Source organism: Eptatretus burgeri, chromosome 15 (genome assembly GCF_056783735.1).
Source record: "Eptatretus burgeri isolate ZD-2024b chromosome 15, Ebu_testis_v1, whole genome shotgun sequence".
Classification (NCBI taxonomy): domain Eukaryota; kingdom Metazoa; phylum Chordata; class Myxini; order Myxiniformes; family Myxinidae; genus Eptatretus; species Eptatretus burgeri.
The window spans coordinates 70,952,235-70,972,417 of record NC_140975.1 but is presented as its reverse complement, the minus strand read 5'-3'; the positions used below and the strand labels follow the sequence as shown (position 1 = coordinate 70,972,417).

Genomic DNA, 20,183 nt, shown 5'->3' with positions numbered 1-20,183 from the left:
ACACGACTCATCCCTATCCCGACCCCGAGTGATCCCCACACGACTCATCCCTATCCCGACCCCGAGTGATCCCCACACGACTCATCCCTATCCCGACCCCGAGTGATCCCCACACGACTCATCCCTATCCCGACCGAGTGATCCCCACGACTCATCCCTATCCCGAGTGATCCCCACGACTCATCCCTATCCCGAGTGATTCCACACGACTCGTCCCTATCCCGACCCCACATGATCCCCACACGACTCGTCCCTATCCCGACCCCACACGACTCGTCCCTATCCCGACCCCACACGACTCTTCCCTATACCGATCCCGAGGAATCGCCACACGACCCGTCCCTAACCCAACCCCGAGTGATTGCCACACGACCCGTCCCTAACCCGACCCCGAGTGATTCCCACACGACCTGTCCCTAACCCGACCCCGAGTGATTCCCACACGACCCGTCCCCATCCGACTCGTCCCCCATCCCGACCCCACCCCGAGTGATTCCCACACGATTACTCCCTACCCAGAGTAATCCCCACATCATGAATCCTGATCCAGCGTAATCCCTCTCTGGAATAATCCCTCTTTGACTAATCCCTATCCAGAATCATCATTCTATGATGAATCCCAACTATTACAAGTTGTAACACAAGCTATAAAGAATTTGAGTCAGCCATTCCAGGAAATCCGATATTATGCAGCAGCACATCAACCTTGCATTTCTACTCATGTTTAACGGGATTTGTTATATTTGAAGAGCAGTGGACATGTCGTTCAATCGTCTGAACATGTTGTAAAGAGTTAATGGAACCCAAGGTGGACCAACATGCACGCAAAACTTGCACTCATGGAACTTGATGGAGACAGGAAGGTTTGTTGAACCGAAAATGGTCAGAAATAGCAAATTATACAAAATAACTTTATTGTTGAAATAAACTTGAATTTCAAAAAATAAAATAAAATTTGCTTAATCTCAATGAATTTTACTCATAATAATGAAAAATAAATAAGCACGATACAGCTTCAGTGCTTTACTCGTCAACAAAACCCAAACACTCCTGAAGACATGTTACATTATCAGAAATATTGGACACGATGTGCCCAGCTGACTATTTTTATATTTGCCCACAGGTGGCATCATATGTGCTCTTGTTTAACAGGACGATGACCTTTGAACTATTCACAGAGAAAGAAAATCATTAAATTAGATCGCAGGCCCTGGATCACATCTCCTCTTGACGAAACGCATTCTGTGCCCACAGCCTCAGACTACCTGGTAACCTGTGCAGCAGGGTAAAAAGTATAACTGTCAGGTAATCAAGGAAGTATTTGGTCATCTTTCATCGCCTTGGAGTTTATCAAGTCTCAGTCCAATAGGTCGTTATCAACATGCTCATCTCAATTCCCACACTGCCCAATGCCTTTATCTCAATTAAACCCATCACCCCTCCACCACCTCCCTCAAAGCTTACCTCATACTGCACACAGTCTCACACAACTCCATAGTTGGGGGTGCATATGTGTAACAAAAGAGGGAACCATCATGGTGCTTCTGTCAGTCACAAAGAAAAGCAATGCACAGAAAATTACAATTCCAAACTCATGGGAATACCTAGTGGTCAAATGTTTAAAAAGGTGATCACATGTTGAAGATATTTTAAACACCAAACAACTTTTAAGTAACAGTGTCCAGATATCTACTGCAAGGAATCCCAGTCCCATGACAACTGCTCAAATTGCCAAAAAAAATAGATGCTCAGATAAAGATGTTGCAACACTAAGGCCCCACAACGGTTCTTTACCTTCATCATTTCAACACGCCACTCCAGGGGCCTTGGCTCCAGTCTTCTCTCAACACGTGGTGGTGCAGAAGATACTGACAATGTAGTTCCATCGTTGGAGCCAGAGCAAAATAAACCACAAGAGGCCTGCAAGCTCAATAACGGGTGAGGAGATTGTAATCTGGGTTGTTGGTTGGAAGGTTTCTGCGATAGCATTGATGAGTGGAACGATCGGTGAGGTGACAACTGCTCAAGTGGTGCTATACCAAGCAATGGCACATCAGAGGATTGGCAAGGCGAAGGCTCACCGACGGCACGGTGATGTGAGCGGGGAGGCGAAGGCTCTGTGGACGATTGGCGAGGCAATGGCCCGTGTGATGAACCAGAGCTGGGCTGGATTACTTGTGGTGTTGGTAGGAAACAGAATTGAAGAGAGACATCATCCTCTGGACAACCATCTGCTATGTTGGGAGAGAGATGCACCACCTGCACAGTGTCACTAGGCTTCTGGCAGTCTCCCTTTTCATCCGATTCGAGCACGATCTTAAACAAACACATTCGCAACAGAGAGTTAGAATTAATGTCTTCATGTAGAACAGGGCTGCATGCAGGTATGGATGAGGAGATGCTGGCTCGTTTCACACGACTCATGGCTTTTTCTTCGCTATTATCAACACCTGCCTTTTCGGATTTGTCCTGATGCTCATCGTCCTTTTGCATCGCCACTGCAAAGCCTCTTTTGCCTTGCAGCGATAAGCCAAAGCAGGATGACGAACCACCAGAAGGACTCCCTGCAGTTTTGTTCGACCGCGTATCTGGGCAGAGGTTCAGAGGGGATAGGGAGTTTCTGCCCTCAGGACTCAGTCTGCTCACACCTGTGAAACAAATCAAAAGGATTTATTGTACATTTCCTACTGCTATGGAATCCAAGAACTAAACGAAATCAAGGTGGCCTCCAATCATCCTCCAAACAAAGTAAAGTTTTGCAATTTTTCCCCCAGGAAAGTGTCCATACCTGTCATTCTTCACAAGTGGAAATTGCAAAGAAAAGCGTTAAAAAAAAAGCCATGATTAAAATCCATAGATTACACAAAAGAAAAAAAAAACGTATTTTAAACTCGTTTAAAAAATGAAAGTAGCGATTTGAGATGGCACCCTTTTAGAGCATTTCAACATCGCAACGTTCCCAACTTCACTTGGATGGCATCACAGACACAACTTATGGCTTTAATGTGACAAAGCATGGACCCTTTGGTTGTCTTTGAAACATAGTACGAGACCTGCACGAACATAACCCAAAGTCCTTTCTTGCTTTACATTTGTAATTTCAACAACCAAAAAAAAAAGAAAATTAATTTTTTTTTTAATGTAAATTCCGCTTTCTTTTGTTTCTTCCCATTGCTCAACAGAGACAGAAACATGTGGTGAAAGCAAAGTAAAAGTGTTGACTACGCATCATGATAATGGCTACTGCACTTCAAAATGATATTGGGTGTTTGTGCTTTTATGAGGGATAGTTAGGAGACGCGTGTCCCATTTATTTAGACAAGTCAGAAACAATTGCGCATGCAGTTCAAATTGATATACACCGGTGGTATCCACAAGATCAAAGGACTCCTGTTCATCAAGAGGCTTGGAAACTACTGGTCCCACACACTGTCCCTCTCCAGCATCAGACACAGTCAGATCTAAGGGAAGGAAGCCATGGATGAATAATGAAGAAATCAAGAGAATTAGGGTACAAGATGGTGGAGATGTGCATCAAAGAAAGGAAGAAACAAAAAAAAAAAAAAACTTCCCCAAATCCTTTAGCAACACAACAAAGTACCAAAACAAGCTCAGACCTGCACTTCCAAAGCCATCACTTGACTCCTCAGGGAAGCACATCTTGATGGAAGAAGATTCAAACAGCTCTTCAGAGCCCTGCATAGTGCAGCAGATCATCAAAAACACACAATCTTAGGACACAGTGGAGAGTCGAGTATCTCAAAGCTCGTAGAGCAGAGAAGTGTGGGCTCAATTACAATCTCACCGAGAACTTTTCCCCCTTCGCCAAATCTCGAGCACGATCCCAGGGTGTCCACGACTCATAGCTGCCTCCTCCGTCGTCGGAAACTGCATTTAGACAGGCGAAGGCTCGACCAACCCAGGTCTCCTCACCCGTTTTGTCCATGATATTAAGCAGCTGGGTAAGGTTGATGCCTGTGATAGGCAGAGGTATCAGTTGGGAGAAAGCAGGTGAAGATGAGAAAAGATACAGAATGCGTGCTTATTTGAATTTTTTAAGTAAAGCAAAACACTGATGTTCATGCTTTGTATTTTTTCACAAATGGGAAATCAATGTGAGCCCTATGTGACAATGACAATACAGTGTTAAGTGTCGCGAGAGAGAAGTCCAAACGGGCCAGACAAGGTGAGGTTGAAGAGCAACCTGAGTTGGCCTCTGATTTCTTCTGCATTTCTCTGTCAAAAGAAAGGGGGAGAGAGAGCGAGAGATGGTTAAAGAGAGAACAGGAAGATAGTTTTCAGCTGAAATAAGAAATTTTGACTTGCACTCAAGTTGATGCACAGAAGGAACAGGGACTTAAGGGGAATGTTACCCAAGGGTTTTAACTCGACACTCAAGACTCAACTATGCTCATGGAGTTTCGGCCTTGGGCCAAGGCCACACAACCGACCAATTTATTCCGACACGATGCAACTGGGTGATTTTGTCAAAGAAAATCTCTTCGTGTGGACAGCCTGTCATGTAAGAATTGCATTGCGTCAGACCCCGTCAGACCGATTGAACATGTTCGACCTCGGTTGGTCATAGTTCATTGGCAGTTCAGATACCCTTGCAAAGTCGCTCAATGAACATGCTCCCACCGAGCCGATCAGAGAGCAGCACTGCCTCACACTTTCTTCTCGAAGGAAATGGCAAATTTCTGGACTGAAGAACGTGAGAATGAAGCAACTCAGCTACGGAAGAAAAAAACCCACCCGGGTCCGAGCATTATGGGCCAAGTACTGGGATGGAAACAACAAAACAGGCTAACCCCAATGTTGAAAGCTACAATCCAGTCGTTAAAAAGGTTCGAATCTTCATTTCATTTTCACATCCTCAGTTTACCAAATGCTAAAAGCTACACATTCACTGAAAGTATCATTTGTGTTAGAACAAAAGCATTTCTGGGAATTTTGAGGGAAACAAAATAGGAATAAAAAAAATAAAAAACAGGAAGCTTGACTCCACCACATTGCTCCTTGTGAGCAGCTGAGGACAAGCGAGAAAGGGGAAGAATGGCCATTGAGAGGCTAGTCTGGAGATGTGCTCGGTCTGTAACCATCTCATTTTACTTCAACCATCAGACAACACAGACAACGTAAGGGAATGATTCACTCGGAATAACACAAAAAAAAAACACTTGAGGGGAATGTTATCCACTTTTGCAAATCAATTTGAGGCATTACCATCTCGATATCGAAAGAAAAAAGCATGACAAACTGTAATCGACAATAAAATGGCCGAGTGGAAAAAGATGCTGGACTGGTACCCCAGATGTTATCAGTTGAAATGCACCTGAAGGGAGCAGACTTCTGGATTCTGAGGTCATCTAAGAAAACCACGTTGATATGGAATTGCCAGATAAGAGGAAAAATAAAGAAATTTATCCAGCTGGCTCAATGACCTCCAGAATGGGTAATGATCCTGCCTGTCCTGGTCTGGTCTACATGTGATCCCAATCCAAACTTTGTACTCAAGTGTCAATGACCACAGGGAGATATGAAATTGTGCATCGATGAAAAGTGAGCACCACACAAACTCCTGACTAAACAAACTTTAAAAAAAAATTACCCCCGTGTGCAGGTGACGCTCATCTCTGTAATACCACAAGTTCTCAATGTTCAGTTATGACCGAAGACTACTGCGCAGTTTGGTTAAAGTTGACTTGGCATTTTGGCGCGCACGCGCACGAAATTATATTTTGAAAATAAATGCCGACGTTTACATTTCGGGTTTTGTTGGAAAAGGATGCAAATACAATCACTTTAAGGGGGCAGCAGCACACACAGCTTGACATTTGTAAGCAGAGAAGAAATTGGCTGATCATGAGCGAGCTTCCAATACCACAATACTCGGTGGCATGGAAAGCCTCCAATCCATCATGGGAAAGGTAATGGAATCCAAGATCTCCTCAAGAACTTTTAGACTTGCTTGTTCCTGGTCATACGATTGGTTCCCATGATGATCATTCCTCACTGGACAAGAACCTTCTGCCGACTCATAAAAGTGGATGCCGTAAACTTCCGAAACAATTTCCCTTTACATGTGCTTGAAGGCCCGGTCACACCTTGACGTTTTAGCCAGCAATGGCAACGTATTAAAATGTATGTAAAACACTGGCTGACGTTGAACTTTTGATGTTTTTTTTTTTTTAAGATTCGAACGTATTCATAACGAGTTGGTCGTATGCATAACATATTAGTAATGGACACAGAACGTTTCGTTGTGTTATAGATAACTTATACCAACGAATGCTGTACCTGTTGTCGGCCTACACAACCGATGCCCAACGGTAGTCTAACTTCGGCATAGCGCGTTGCACGCATCGCCGACGATGTCGTGACGTAGCCTATTAAAAGGCTGATGCACAATGATTCGAATCATAACTGCCGTAGAAATGGAAGTGTCAACATCGCGGTCACACCTTGGCGATCTTGCCAGCGTATGCCGACCTAAGAAAAATGTGTCTAAAACGTTGGGGCACGTCGAATACGGTATGAGTAAGTTTGGTATACGTGAGTAGAACGCTAAAGTACGCTATCATACGTCGTAGTAAGTAGAGTACGTCAAGAAATTTTAAACATGTTCAAAATTTTACGACGTACTCAGCGTATGACACACGTTCCGCATGTGATGGGGATAAGTTTTACACACGATATGTGGACGCTTACACACGTCCACAAAGGCTACTTATAAGTCGAAACACGTCGCGGTAATGTCTTTTTTTACGCGAAACTTATTTCTAACTTGTGTTTGACGTGCTTTGAACCAATTCTTTACGTAGTCCCAACACACATCGACGTATGTAGACGTATTCCAATGACGTCTTCCGGTCGACAAAAAAAAAAATAAATGAACGTGTTTCTAGGTTACAACTGCCATATAAAGACGTGTTCCCAGCGGTTTTGGGAATTGGTATATAAAAATGCTGCTCATAAAAGGGGAACCCAACAGTGTTTTCGAGTTCCTTTTTGAGTCGATGTCCATGTCAGCAGTAACAGCATCAGTGTGAGGGGGAGGGTGTGGGTTATGATGGATCCTCCTTGCGTCCGCGTGTCCACGGGTAGGTTCATAGGCTGCCACTCAACGATTTAAATGGCTGCATCTCCACTATTGAAAGTAGACACTTGCGCTCAACAATTGGATTTTTTTTACACTCAACGACTTTTAAACAGTACCACTCAACAATTTTCATTGTTTACAATGAACGATTTAAATTGCTGTCACTCGCCTTTGTTTTTTGATGCTGGGGTTTGGAAATTTAAAGCGTTTCTTCTGAACGTGTTAAAACGCTCAAACTCGACTATTTTAAATAGACGCTGCCGATGGACAATTGGAATCATAGCCAAGCTAGACATCGAAGTGTGAACATCCTCGTCATGCCGAAGAAAAGTTTGAAGAATGCTGCAAATAAGTGTCCTGGCCGTGGCCGTGGACGCTGACACAAGGACGATCCATTATACCGACGTCTTTCAGCCTATGAGTAACTTAAAAGTAACGTCTGTCGATGTGTGACAACGATCGCGTAACGTGCCAACAACACGTTAAATCATAGGTTAGAAATAAGTTTCGGGTACGCTAAACATTACCTCGGCGTGTCTCAACTTATGATTAACTTACAAGTAGCATGTGTTGACGTCTGTCAACGATCGCAGACCGTGCATACAACTTGTGGCCAGCGTAGCGGAACGTGTGAGTCATACGCCAGCATACGTCGTGAAATTTCAAGCATGAAAAAAATTTGAGGACAACCAAAAAGTACAACGTTTAAAGCCAGCGTACAACGACGTATGGCAGTGTTTTTCAGCGTGCTCTCAATGTTATCAAAACTTACCCATAACGTATTCAACGTGTGCCAGCGTTTTAGAAAAAAAAAATTCAAAAATCGGCATACGTTAGCTAAAACGTCAAGGTGTGACTGGGCCTTGAGAAGGTAAGATTCGGGGGATTTTCATCAATAGTGTGAAAAGGTCAGGTCAGGTATGGGTGCATGTGCCAGAACAGCGAGTCGCTGCATCCACTTTTCGCCAGCACTCCAAGGGCCTCCGTCTGGCCACCCCCCAGGCATATGCCTGGCCCATCCCCACCTCCTTCATATGCTGATCAACCCCTTGCAACCACGAGGCATGGGGTCGGCCCATTGGCCTCCTCCACTCACAAGGCTCCCTCACTGAGAGAATCTGGTGAGCAGGAAAATGGGCCACATGTCCATACAGCCACAGCTGAGGCTCACAGACTATGCAGGCAACAAATCTCATTTGAGTCTCTCTCAGCAACCACTCGTTGGACACAAAGTCCGACCAGAGACAGCCAAGGATTCTCCGAAGAGACCTGGTACCAAAGGAATTAAGTCTGTCTCAGATCCCTTGTCGGAGTCAAAGTGTCACATCCGTAGAGCAAGACTGCAAGCCCCAATGACCTGCAGACTCAGACTTTCGTTCTCCTGCACAGGTACTGACAGCGCCACATCCCATGATCCAGTGAATCCATGACTACCCAGGCCTGACCCAAATGTCGAGTGACCTCTGGCTTATAGCCAGCAAAGACGTGAATATCACTGCCAAGGTAAGTGAATCTCTCCGTGACCTTAACATCCTCGCCATAAACAGGTACAGACAGGAAAGCAGTATCCAATATGTCATTGAAAGCCTGGATCTTAGTTTTGACCCAAGAAACCCGTAATCCCAGTGGCTGCGACTCCTGATTCAGCACACATCCCTGACGAACTCCAGCAACAACTCGAAATAAGTCGGAGATGGTACCACGACATCTCACAGCACTCTCAGTACCAGAGTATAGTTCAGACATCAGATTGATGAGTTTTGGTGGCACCCCACAAAGACCAATAATCCACCAGAGGACTTCCCGAATCACTGAATCAAAAGCTTTGCAGAGATCAACATAGGCTGCAAGCAGCCCCTGCCAAAACTCTCGTCTGCGTTCGGTGAGGGCCCGAAGAGCAAGGATACGATCAATCATTGACCTCTTTGGTGTAAAACCCGACTGCTCTGAACGCTGGTGCTCAAGCAGATGGTGGCGAACCCTACCAAGAATTATCCTAGCAAAGACCTTGCCCAGCACTGAGAGCAGCGTCACCCCTCAGTTGTTGTTGTAGTCCTGACAATCACCCTTCCCTTTACAGAGGGACAAGGCCCCTCTTCTACTCAGTTGGGATGATGCCTGTGTTCCAGGCAGAGCACAGAACTGCACGCAACGACATGAATACAGCATTTCCACCAGCCTTGAGAAGTTCAGCATGGATGCCACAGATCCCAGGAGCTTTGCCCCCATTTCAACCGGTTCACCGCAGCCTGTGTTTTCACAAACGAAAGTGAATGACAGTTGATTGGAGGGTCAACAACAGGGATAGCAACACCTCTGACATCCAACTCAACAGCTGGTGGATCAGCCTGGTACAGCCACTCAAAGTAACCAGCCCAGCAGGCCTTCACTTTGGACTCATCTGTCAAGAGCCCACCACCCTCCGCTCTAACTGCAGTACACCAAGGGACTGGCTTGGAGTACAAAGCCATTGACACTTGAGTACAAACACTCCTGCAAACACTCCCATTTGGACACAATGGAGGCAATCATTATCCCTGCAGTGGTCTCTCCTTTCTTTTCACTTCTTACAAAGCAATAAATCAAGAACTTCAGGATAATTAATGCTACAGCCGGTCATCATGCATGTGCATTCAATGGACAGAATCATTGTGCATTCCATGGATAATAACCCAATACCTTCTCGTTGGTTGTGAGAGTATATAGAGTTTGACCTCTCTTGCGAAAGGATGTATGAGCAGAGTGACTCCAGCACACAGAACCGCTGAACCTCCATGCAGAGCAAATAAGTTTGACCTCTGTGGGAGAGCTGATGCGTAAACGAGTGAATCAAGTTGGTTTTGAGAGCAGATGGTTTTAACTTCTGTAATAGAGTGGACGGCAAGCCCTCTCATGTACCACACATCTCGATCCGTCGTGCATCTCGATCTGCCGAACGTTCGATACTCCACTCGCTCCATCTGCCAAGAGGTTTTGTCTCGTAGTGCTCCGATCCACCACACGTCGCCTACCAGGAGCGGTCTCAACTTGTTTCATCTGGCAGGAGTGGTCTTGAGACTTCTTGCCTCTCATGCGCCAGGACTTTTGCTTAGCCTTGCTCTCATCCATCAAGCTCTCCTTAACACAAGTCCTTTGGCCAAGCCTGCACTCACATCTGCCTGTTCGGATCGCGAGAGCCACCAAGGGAAGCTTGAATGCTGCATGACTCTGCACATGGTATGAGCTTACACATTGCACTCTGCGTTGTTCTGTTTGAGGTTGCACACGATACGACCTAATACGAATCTGTGGGAGGTGAGGAGCCGCCATATCCATGATCCACTCTGCACTCCATCTACACTTCTTCCTCTCCAGAATGATTGATGGCCATATCCTGTGCCCAGCATAAATAAAAACGTACAAGTGGACTGCATAAGCGTTAAAAATAATTACCGTTCTCTTGTGCCTTTTCATTGTGATTTCTGTCAATCCATTGTAAATAGATGCTCATGATTGCTATCGTAAATACCTGCCATTGCTAATTGAATAAACATTAAACTGTTAAATGTTTCCGGATGCTCGCTTTTGTTCTTTCCACCATTGGTCCGACATAGTGCACAAGTTTAGTTAGACAGGAAGTTTCGCCCAACTAATTGGCTAACAGCCAAGCCCGTGTTTGTTTCGAGGTTAGGGTGGCTGCTTTAGGATCTTAGGGTCCTGAGTTTGAGCCCCGTTGGCTACTGAATTAACACCAGGTGGGGTTGACTCAGTCCGTCGTCATCCTGAGGTCAGCGAAATGAGTACCAGTGTACTGGTATAGTGGCACAGCATCAGCGGCATAGTCACACCCCAACAAAATGATAGCTACCCAGCAGCCAAGCTGCCATACGCAAGAAGAAGAGGCAGCCAACAGCCATCCAATGTTTGCTCGGCCATACATCATAAAGACAGGTGGCTGCTGAGAGTGTGACCCCCTAATTTGGGTTGCCGTGCCAACGGAAAAGTAACACGGAACCAAGGATCGAAAACCCTGCTCGGCTTGGCGGTTCTAATCGGTGGCCAGGGTTGCCCAGCAATCGGGCAGACTGCAGTTTCATCTGTGGCCGGCGGCCTCAGAACCGGAGGTCAGGAAAGGTCCGAGGAGCTCCCTCATGATAACCCTAGAGTCTGGTTCCGCAACAATGCACAAAATATGTGAGGTGCAAGTAAAGTGGATAAAAAGGGTCGTATCCGATTTTGCAGTTTGTCTGAATGTAAGGGTGGGTGTGTTTAAAATTACATCATAGCTATTAATTACTTTCCTACAATTACATATTTATCATCTTACTTCAATTATTACCAGGTGGAACCTGTGAATGAAAGGAGAACTGATATCTAATAAATGCACAGGTAGTCAGCTTTAGTTTGGGACCAGGCGGATTTAAACACATCCAAAACTAGAACGGGCACTCAGTAGAGCGCATACCTTCGCCAACGCAAATTTTGCCCCCCCTCCCCCAGAAACCGTTGATTGTGAGGGTATTTAATCCCATACCACATCTGCCATCTCATATGTGTTATGATGGCTTAAAAACATTAAATTTCCTGCTGTTTGACACCGATTCACTACATTGTACAATTTCTGTATGAACTCTCTGACCTTTTTGGGTATTGGTGTTAAGGTAATCTGATGACAACTGGTCACATTATAAGAAATAAGTTCAGTGACACCCCCCCCCCCCAATGTTTAAACTCACCAATAAAGTCACTGTCAAATATTACACATCATAGGATAGGGAATTGAATTCTAAAATTGTTTTAGAATTGACCACATTATGATAATAAAGGTCGTTGACCCTCCTGACCTTTGACCCAAACCGCTAACGAAGGTAATGACGTCATTGTGTCATATCGTATATCACAAGATTGGGCATTGAATTCACAACATTTTGGCATTGGTTGCATGCAAATTGGATGAAAGAATTAAAATAAATAAATAAATAATAAATAAATAAATAAATAAAAACAAAATCGACTGCACTATGGCAAAATTAAGATTTTGACCTTTTCATTACCTCGACCTTGACCTTTGTACTCTTCATTTTGTAATTGGTATTAGAGTGTGGGGGAACAGAACAGTCAACATTTTGGTGTTGGTTTCATGCAAATCGGATAAGAATTGACCTTGTTATAACTAAAACCGCACATTTTGCAATGTCATGACCCCCCCCCTGACCTTTGACACCCAACCGCTAATAAGGGTTATTACATCATTGTGTCATGTCACATATCACAAGATGGGGCATTGAATTCTGAACATTTTGGCATTAGTTGCATGCAAATTGGATACAAATTGACCGCGCTATGGTAAAAAGACGATTTCGACCTTTTCATGACCTTGACCTTTGACCCGATCGCTCCCAAAATCTAATCAAATGGTCCTCGGATAATAACCAATAATCCCACCAAATTTGCTGCGATTCAGTTCAATACTTTTGGAGTTATGCGAATAACAAACAAACATATTCACAAATAAATAAATACACAGCGATCAAAACAAAACCTTCGCAACAAAGTTTGCAAAGGTAATAAAAATAAAATATACCATCAGAGATGGGGAATCCCCCGCCATTGAATGAAAAAGGTCATACATATTCCAGATAATGAGGGAGGTGAATTGGAAACAAGACACCATTTGGTCATCATCTCGAAAAAGTTCCCCAGGGGTGAGGAACGTAGTAACCAAAAATAATTGAAATCAGATAAGCGGTTTTCCATTGATTACAAAAAACTTTTTTTTCAAGATGGCCACCCCAGTTGGTCATCTTGGATCTGGCCATGCCCAAAACCAATAGGGTTCTTCCTTTTCAGGTGGTACATGTGTGACCCAAATATCAAATCGATATGGCGAACAGTTTATGAGTTATCGCACTCACAGCTATAAATGTTGACGCCCGGACGGACGGACGGACAGCCGGACGCCCTGGGTGACAACAATATCCCACTTCCGCCACGCGGCGGGGGATAAAAACCACACTCTGGATACGAGTGGAGCATTTCCCAGTCAAGGAAAATCCACTCAATCTACCAAGTAATCCGACTGGTTGCTGGCAGTTTTCACCCATGCATACAAAAACAAATTTTACTCATGGCAAAGGAAGAACATTTTATGTTGATCTGTTTAAAAATAAATAAATCAATCAATTAAAAAAAGAGCACCACCCCCCCCCCCCACTAATAAAAAACACCATACAGTAACGTGGCAGCAACAACCAATCAACTTCCCATGAGCCCTTGCAAGGTGGATCAATACGATGGTGTTCAACCGGCAATAGGGATGAATTTTCGTTCGAAAGTATACATGAAGTGCGTGAAGGTACGAAAGTGAAATGCCAATGAGGCCACACAAATGAGTGAACAAAGCACTGCATCGGGGCATACAAGGGTTCCAAGCTGGAGCGATTCCATATTATATAGATAGAAAATAATTAAATATATAATTACACCCTTGATGGTGAGAGACATCACTTGTTGTGGAACTTTTCGCAAAATGGCAAACATTTGTGATTTTTGATTACACATCAAAAAGCAAACAGACTTGCATACACAAAGTAAATTGTTCGATTTTCCCTCCTCCATAACCAGCAACCCACATCAACCGCTTTCCCCACAAATTACCTCCATAGCTCCTTCTGCTTTTCCCACACAGGTGGATAACTGGAACTAAAACAGACAAACAAAATGACAAGGTTTGAATCAAAGTAAGCAGTCATAGGTACCGAGTATCCCTTTACGAGACAAATTATAAAAAAGAAAAAAAAAACATTTTCAAAGCATAAAAGGGTGTAGGGATGATTTCCCAAAAATAATGTAAACAAGGTAGGGATGGTCACAAGAGATCGTCATGTGAAACCATTGCTACATCTTTCTTTGATAAATGGATCTGCCTGCAACTCTCACAATTCATCTCCCTCAATTTGATTAGCCAGTGTGTGTGTGTGTGTGTGTGTGTGTGTGTGTGTGTGTGTGTGTGTGTGTGTGTGTGTGTGTGTGTGTGTGTGTGTGTGTGTGTGTGTGTGTGTGTGTGTGTGTGTGTGTGTGTGTGTGTGTGTGTGTGTGTGTGTGTGTGTGTGTGTGTGTGTGTGTGTATACTAGCATATACCCGTGCTCCGCACGGAGTTGAATGGGTGGCAAAAGGTGGATGAGGCATCATAGTTGATGTTATGGGAAGCTGGGGAGGGTGTCATTCGGGATGTGATGCACTTTGGTTACCTGTCATTAGTTTTCTAAAGGACCTCCCTGTAGATGACATTTTGGGTGAGTGTCTTGTTGCTGAATAGTCCTTGTGAGGAATTATTTTCCACTTTGATAGATATATAGGAGTAACCTCTTGCACGTGAAAATGCAACATATAGTTGGCCATGGGAGAACACGAGGGCTGGGAGGTATATTCCGAGTTTGTCAAATGTTTGGCCCTGGGATTTGTTTATGGTCATCGAGTATGCGAGTCTGACTGGAAATTGCATCCTCTGCAGTGTGACTGGAAGGTTGGCGTCTCCTCGTCCTGGGCCCTGTCGCCATCTGCCAGGTGCCGGAAGCCCCGTTCGTGGCGCGGAGCGGCTGCACATGCCGGCGCGAGGTGCGAGTCGCAGACCACATCGGGGGAGGCTCGGATTCGAGGTCAAGGACGCGACGCTGGATGACGAGTGCAGGGAAGTCGCATCTTTCTTTTCCTTTGGGTTCGTGTAAATGACTGTGGGTGGCGCCTGTCCTTGAAGTAAAACTGGTTAAGTGTTGCCGTGTGTCGGGTTTAGTCGGGACATCTCTTTTGCCTGTGATTGTGTATACGTGCCATTTCTTGACTTGCTTTTGCTTTATTGTACATGACTATTGTGACTGTAAATACGTGCCTTCCGTGCTGGTCTGCGTGTGCAATTAAACGTACTTGTGTGAACTTGTTCCCCGTTTCGCTGCGTCCTTTCCTTCTTGCATCATGTAAGGGGTTCGTAGTGGGTTTAAAACGCCCGGTAATTAATCGGAACCGTCAAGGCCGACGATAACACCGCTCGGTCATCACTGTAGCACAGAACGGACCGCTTAAGAGGTTCGTGTCCGGAGTCGGCCTGTGGCGTGGTACGATCGCCCGGTCGACCACTCGAGCAGGTACTTAGGTAGATCTAATTTGGCGAGCAACCCTATCCTGCGCGGGTGGGCAATTGGCACGATCGTGGTGAGGTTAAACCCCCACCCGTGACGAGCTCCCGGCATTGTTCCGAGAGGGTCACGACTGAATTGTCCGTTCCGGTGGGCGCGAATTCGCAATTATATATATATATATATATATATATATATATATATATATATATATATATATATATATATATATTTTTGCATATTTACATTAATCCTAGATACTCATCCCCACCCCCATACCAGTGTTGCACCTCCAAGTGCTGGAAACAACCAGGCAGGTACCGAAATCTATTCACAACCAAGTAGAACTCACACTTGTTCTGGAACAGAGGAAGGGAATTCAAGCCTAAATGAGGACATGGTGTTGACATCACAAAGAGCAGATTCAGTTTGTGGACAATGCCTTACCAGTTCCTGATGTAAATCCAGGTCAGTATAAAATTCCTGAATGAGAATTGCTTTGCCTTTGATGTGTTCCATGTGCAACTCCTCCTCACCTCTAGGGCGTGTGAAAAATGGAAGATCATAAAAGTTTGTAGTTAACCAACTGGAGCATACTGGCTTCGGGATAACAATGAAATCATACGGAGGACACAAAGCAGGCACTGACTTGTAGAATTTATTCAATGCAGGTTCAGTGATTATAGCCTTGACACTGACGTTGCAGTCCGAAACGCAAAAAACCCTGCTGTGCTGTGACACATCACCATGCATAAGGCCTCCTGGACACAGGGAGTCTGCAGGGAAAACCTGGGACCAGGAGTGGCAGGAGCAACATGAGTGTGGAGAGAATCAAATATAAGCACAACTGAACACAGCTTGAAAACATTTAAACTTGATGGCGTGATTGCACTTTGAAATACAAGTTAGCTGGGCATTGGGGGTTCTTGGTTCAAGAGTTTGGGTGACACAGCACGATGAAGATGAGGAAAAGGTTCACGTACCTCCAAAACATTGGCGACCCATGCCATGTCACAGTAACATCCTGGTGATAAAATTGCCGCAGTAATCCAGGACGTCTCCATCGCAGATGTCTGGTGATCAAGACGATTGATCGAAAGGGTTAGTGACGTCATAGTTTACCGAGATTTTTTTTGATGAATCTAGGTCAAAGGTCAAAGGTCAAAGGTCAAGGTCATGGTCACCAAAAACCGAAATTATTATTTTCGCAACAACGTCCGCTAAAATGGTCGTATCGACTTCAAACCAAATCCAAAATGTGCATCTTCCAATTCTGCATCCAACCATATCATTGGGGTGTCACACAAACACCCTTCTTAGCGGTCGGGGGTCGAATGTCAGGGGGGGGGGTCGGGTCAAAACTTTCAAATTGCGATAAAAACGCCATTTCAAGTCCGACTGACTTCCAAGTTATGATCATGACCAAACCAAGTGCTAGAACTCATTAAATAGCAGCACTATCGACTTATAAGAACCAAATTGATTTCCAGGTTTTTGTTTTTTCAGAGATCATGGAGATATGACAAAGTTATTCTGGCAATCCCTTGCTCGACGAGCAATTTAATTTGTTTGTGTGTGCAGGATATCTCAAAAAAAAAAATTGATGGAACCAGAAGAAATTTGATGGGCAGGTTGGGATGTGACAAGGATGAACTGATTAGATTTTGTGAAGATCTGGATCTGGATCAGTCTGATCAATGAAATGCAAAACGTAAACTGTTCAACCTGACAGAGGTACACATGCACTTTACCCTGTATACCATTCTACTTTGGTGTATTTATATATGCTACTAATGGACATCATAGACACAATTAATCAGTCATCTTTTGTTCATCCAACAACAACATATCATCTCCAGCTTTCGTAAATACAGTTCACAAGCTCATAAAACACCCCATTTGTGCTTCGTCCATCCGATCGTACCTTAACCTGGGTGCCCAGCACACTTCACCGAGGTGTCATGTCAGCACACTTCACCGCTGCCCTGAGGAAGTGAGAGAAGAGTTTGCAAATTAGAAGATGAAGTGATTGACACATTTAACAACGATTTAATCAAAACTATATACACCATCACCCAGGGTTTGTAAATGCTCAGCTGTTCGGAATATCAGGATTCTCTGGTGGAATTACGAACACAAACAGGATATCCAGGCAAGAGGGACTGACAGCCCTCAGAGTAAGAAAATCTCTGTTGATGTCCCACGGCGCACACGTTCACCCGCACAGCACCGTGCACACACGTTCACCCACACCACACCGTGCACCTGCACCACACCGTACAGTGCACACAAGTTCACCCGCACCACACCGCACCGTGCACACACGTTCACCCACACCACACCGTGCACCTGCACCACACCGTACAGTGCACACAAGTTCACCCGCACCACACCGCACCGTGCACACACGTTCACCCGCACCACACCGCACCGTGCACACACGTTCACCCGCACCACACCGCACCGTGCACACACGTTCACCCGCACCACACCGCACCGTGCACACACACGTTAACCCACACCACACCGTGCACACACGTTCACCCACACCACACCGTGCACACACGTTCACCCACACCACACCGTACAGTTCACACACGTTCACCCGCACCACACCACATCACACCGTGCACACGTTCACCCGCACCACACCGTGCACACACATTCACCCACACCACACCGTGCACCCGCACCACACCGTGCACACACGTTCACCCGCACCACACCGCACCGTGCACACACGTTCACCCGCACCACACCGCACCGTGCACACACGTTCACCCGCACCACACCGCACCGTGCACACACGTTCACCCGCACCACACCGCACCGTGCACACACGTTCACCCGCACCACACCACATCACACCGTGCACACGTTCACCCGCACACACACGTTCACCCGCACCACACTGCACCGTACACACACGTTAACCCACACCACACCGTGCACACACACGTTCACCCACACCACACCGTACAGTTCACACACGTTCACCCGCACCACACCACATCACACCGTGCACACGTTCACCCGCACACACACGTTCACCCGCACCACACCGCACCGTGCACACACGTTCACCTGCACCACACCGCACCGTGCACACACACGTTCACCCACACCACACCCACACCACACCGTGCACCCACACCACACCGTACAGTTCACACACGTTCACCCGCACCACACCACATCACACCGTGCACACGTTCACCCGCACCACACCGCACCGTGCACACACGTTCACCCGCACCACACCGTGCACACACGTTCACCCGCACCACACCGCACCGTGCACACACACACGTTAACCCACACCACACCGTGCACACACACGTTAACCCACACCACACCGTGCACACACACGTTAACCCACACCACACCGTGCACACACACGTTAACCCACACCACACCGTGCACACACACGTTCACCCACACCACACCGTGCACCCACACCACACCGTGCACCCACACGTTCACCCACACCACACCACATCACACCGTGCACACGTTCACCCGCACACACACGTTCACCCGCACCACACCGCACCGTGCACACACGTTCACCCGCACCACACTGTGCACCCACACCACACCGTGCACCCACACCACACCGTGCACCCACACGTTCACCCACACCACACCACACCGCACCGTGCACACACGTTCACCCGCACCACACCGTGCACACACGTTCACCCGCACCACACCGTGCACACACGTTCACCCGCACCACACCGTGCACACACGTTCACCCGCACCGCACCGCACCACACCGTGCACACACGTTCACCCGCACCGCACACACACGTTCACCCGCACCACACCGCACCGTGCACACACGTTCACCCGCACCGCACCACACCGTGCACACACGTTCACCTGCACCGCACCGTGCACACACGTTCACCTGCACCGCACCACACCGTGCACACACGTTCACCTGCACCACGCAATGAACCTGATGGTGGTACCGGGTAACGGGGTTCCTCGTTTTGGTTTTATCCAAACACACAGTAACCTGTACAAGTACAACCCGACACAGACAGCGAAACCGGCTTACAAGGTGTGTCCTCCCAAATGGTCGGCACACTCGGCGAAACAAGATGATGCAGGCGAGGACCCAAGACCCAAGACCCAAGACTATATCATGGTGGTTCACAGTAGTGAACTGTTTCCAATTCACTGCCTGGAGGGTCGAACGATTCAAACAACCGAATCACACACAAACAACACGTTCACTTCCGCAAAGCCTTTACACGGGACGAACGGAACAAACCCTCGACTTACATAAAACGTGTTCAAACTACGCGGCACTGCCTCAACAAATGCAGGGGGGGAAGACCATCACGTGAGCACATAACGGCATCCAATCCCAACTATCGCGACATTTCCGCACATCTCTTCTGCGCTTTATTTGCTTCTTCTTCTTTTTCTGCGCTTTATCTGCTTCTTCCTCTCAGCTTAATCTTCTTTTTGGTGTTTCTGACGTTATCAGAGCTACGAGGCTCTATAAACGCCACGCACCCAAACTCATCGGCCACAGCCAAATATAAAAAATAAAATCAAGAACGCCAGGGACTTCATACTGTTCGCCCAGTTTCCTTTTTTTAACTCGGTTTCTTGAATCCACATTATAGTTATCGGCTTTGGATGTGAGATCGCTGATGTATTTCATAAACTCCGGACCATAACGCAGCCATAACGACCATAACTCGATGTATTATCATCGGATAATTATCATGAATCAGGAGGGGAATTCTGGGACTGTTTCGAGTATCTTTGCTCTATCTGGAGAATCCTCCTGGAAACTCTGTCATATTTGATTAATCATCTTTGGGAGAAAAGCCCACCAAGGCCATGATGTGCGACGGCCACAGCGGAAATAATAAAATAATCACAAATTTGAGCTACAGCCCATCGAGTTGGTAACCTTTAACTAGGCCCTCCCTCGGGTTTGGTCTTG

At 46.2% G+C, this 20,183-nt stretch overlaps 1 protein-coding gene across 5 annotated transcripts; it reads right to left on the bottom strand.

Moving 5' to 3' along the window:
- Nucleotides 1-897: 897 nt before the first annotated feature.
- Nucleotides 898-19,640, bottom strand: ACD (ACD shelterin complex subunit and telomerase recruitment factor). 5 transcript variants are annotated; one of them, XM_085856887.1, is made up of 15 exons: nt 19,508-19,640; nt 17,139-17,199; nt 16,198-16,287; nt 15,864-16,003; nt 15,662-15,752; nt 15,494-15,573; nt 13,739-13,783; nt 4,205-4,236; nt 3,806-3,975; nt 3,618-3,696; nt 3,363-3,461; nt 2,455-2,648; nt 1,795-2,316; nt 1,465-1,544; nt 898-1,273 (listed from the first exon to the last, which is right to left on the bottom strand). In XM_085856887.1, exons 3-15 carry the CDS (start codon nt 16,276-16,278, stop codon nt 1,216-1,218), a joined length of 1,671 nt encoding a protein of 556 aa, XP_085713013.1. In that variant the 5' UTR covers nt 16,279-16,287; nt 17,139-17,199; nt 19,508-19,640; the 3' UTR covers nt 898-1,215. The 5 variants fall into 5 exon arrangements, with proteins under 5 accessions (XP_085713013.1, XP_085713008.1, XP_085713012.1 ...); XM_085856882.1 differs by having other exon boundaries at nt 1,795-2,648; XM_085856886.1 differs by having other exon boundaries at nt 1,795-2,588.
- Between the last annotated feature and the right edge of the window lie 543 nt (nt 19,641-20,183).

What these genes read in the sequence shown, in the direction of transcription:
- ACD (XM_085856882.1), bottom strand. Translation starts at nt 16,278, where the DNA reads ATGGAGACGTCCTGGATTACTGCGGCAATTTTATCACCAGGATGTTAC. An exon ending in GCATTGAATAAATTCTACAA is followed by an intron (nt 15,753 to 15,863) that starts GTCAGTGCCTGC and finishes CACACGCCCTAG; the next exon opens with AGGTGAGGAGGAGTTGCACA. An exon ending in GGCGTGTTGAAATGATGAAG is followed by an intron (nt 1,545 to 1,794) that starts GTAAAGAACCGT and finishes TGTGACTGACAG; the next exon opens with AAGCACCATGATGGTTCCCT.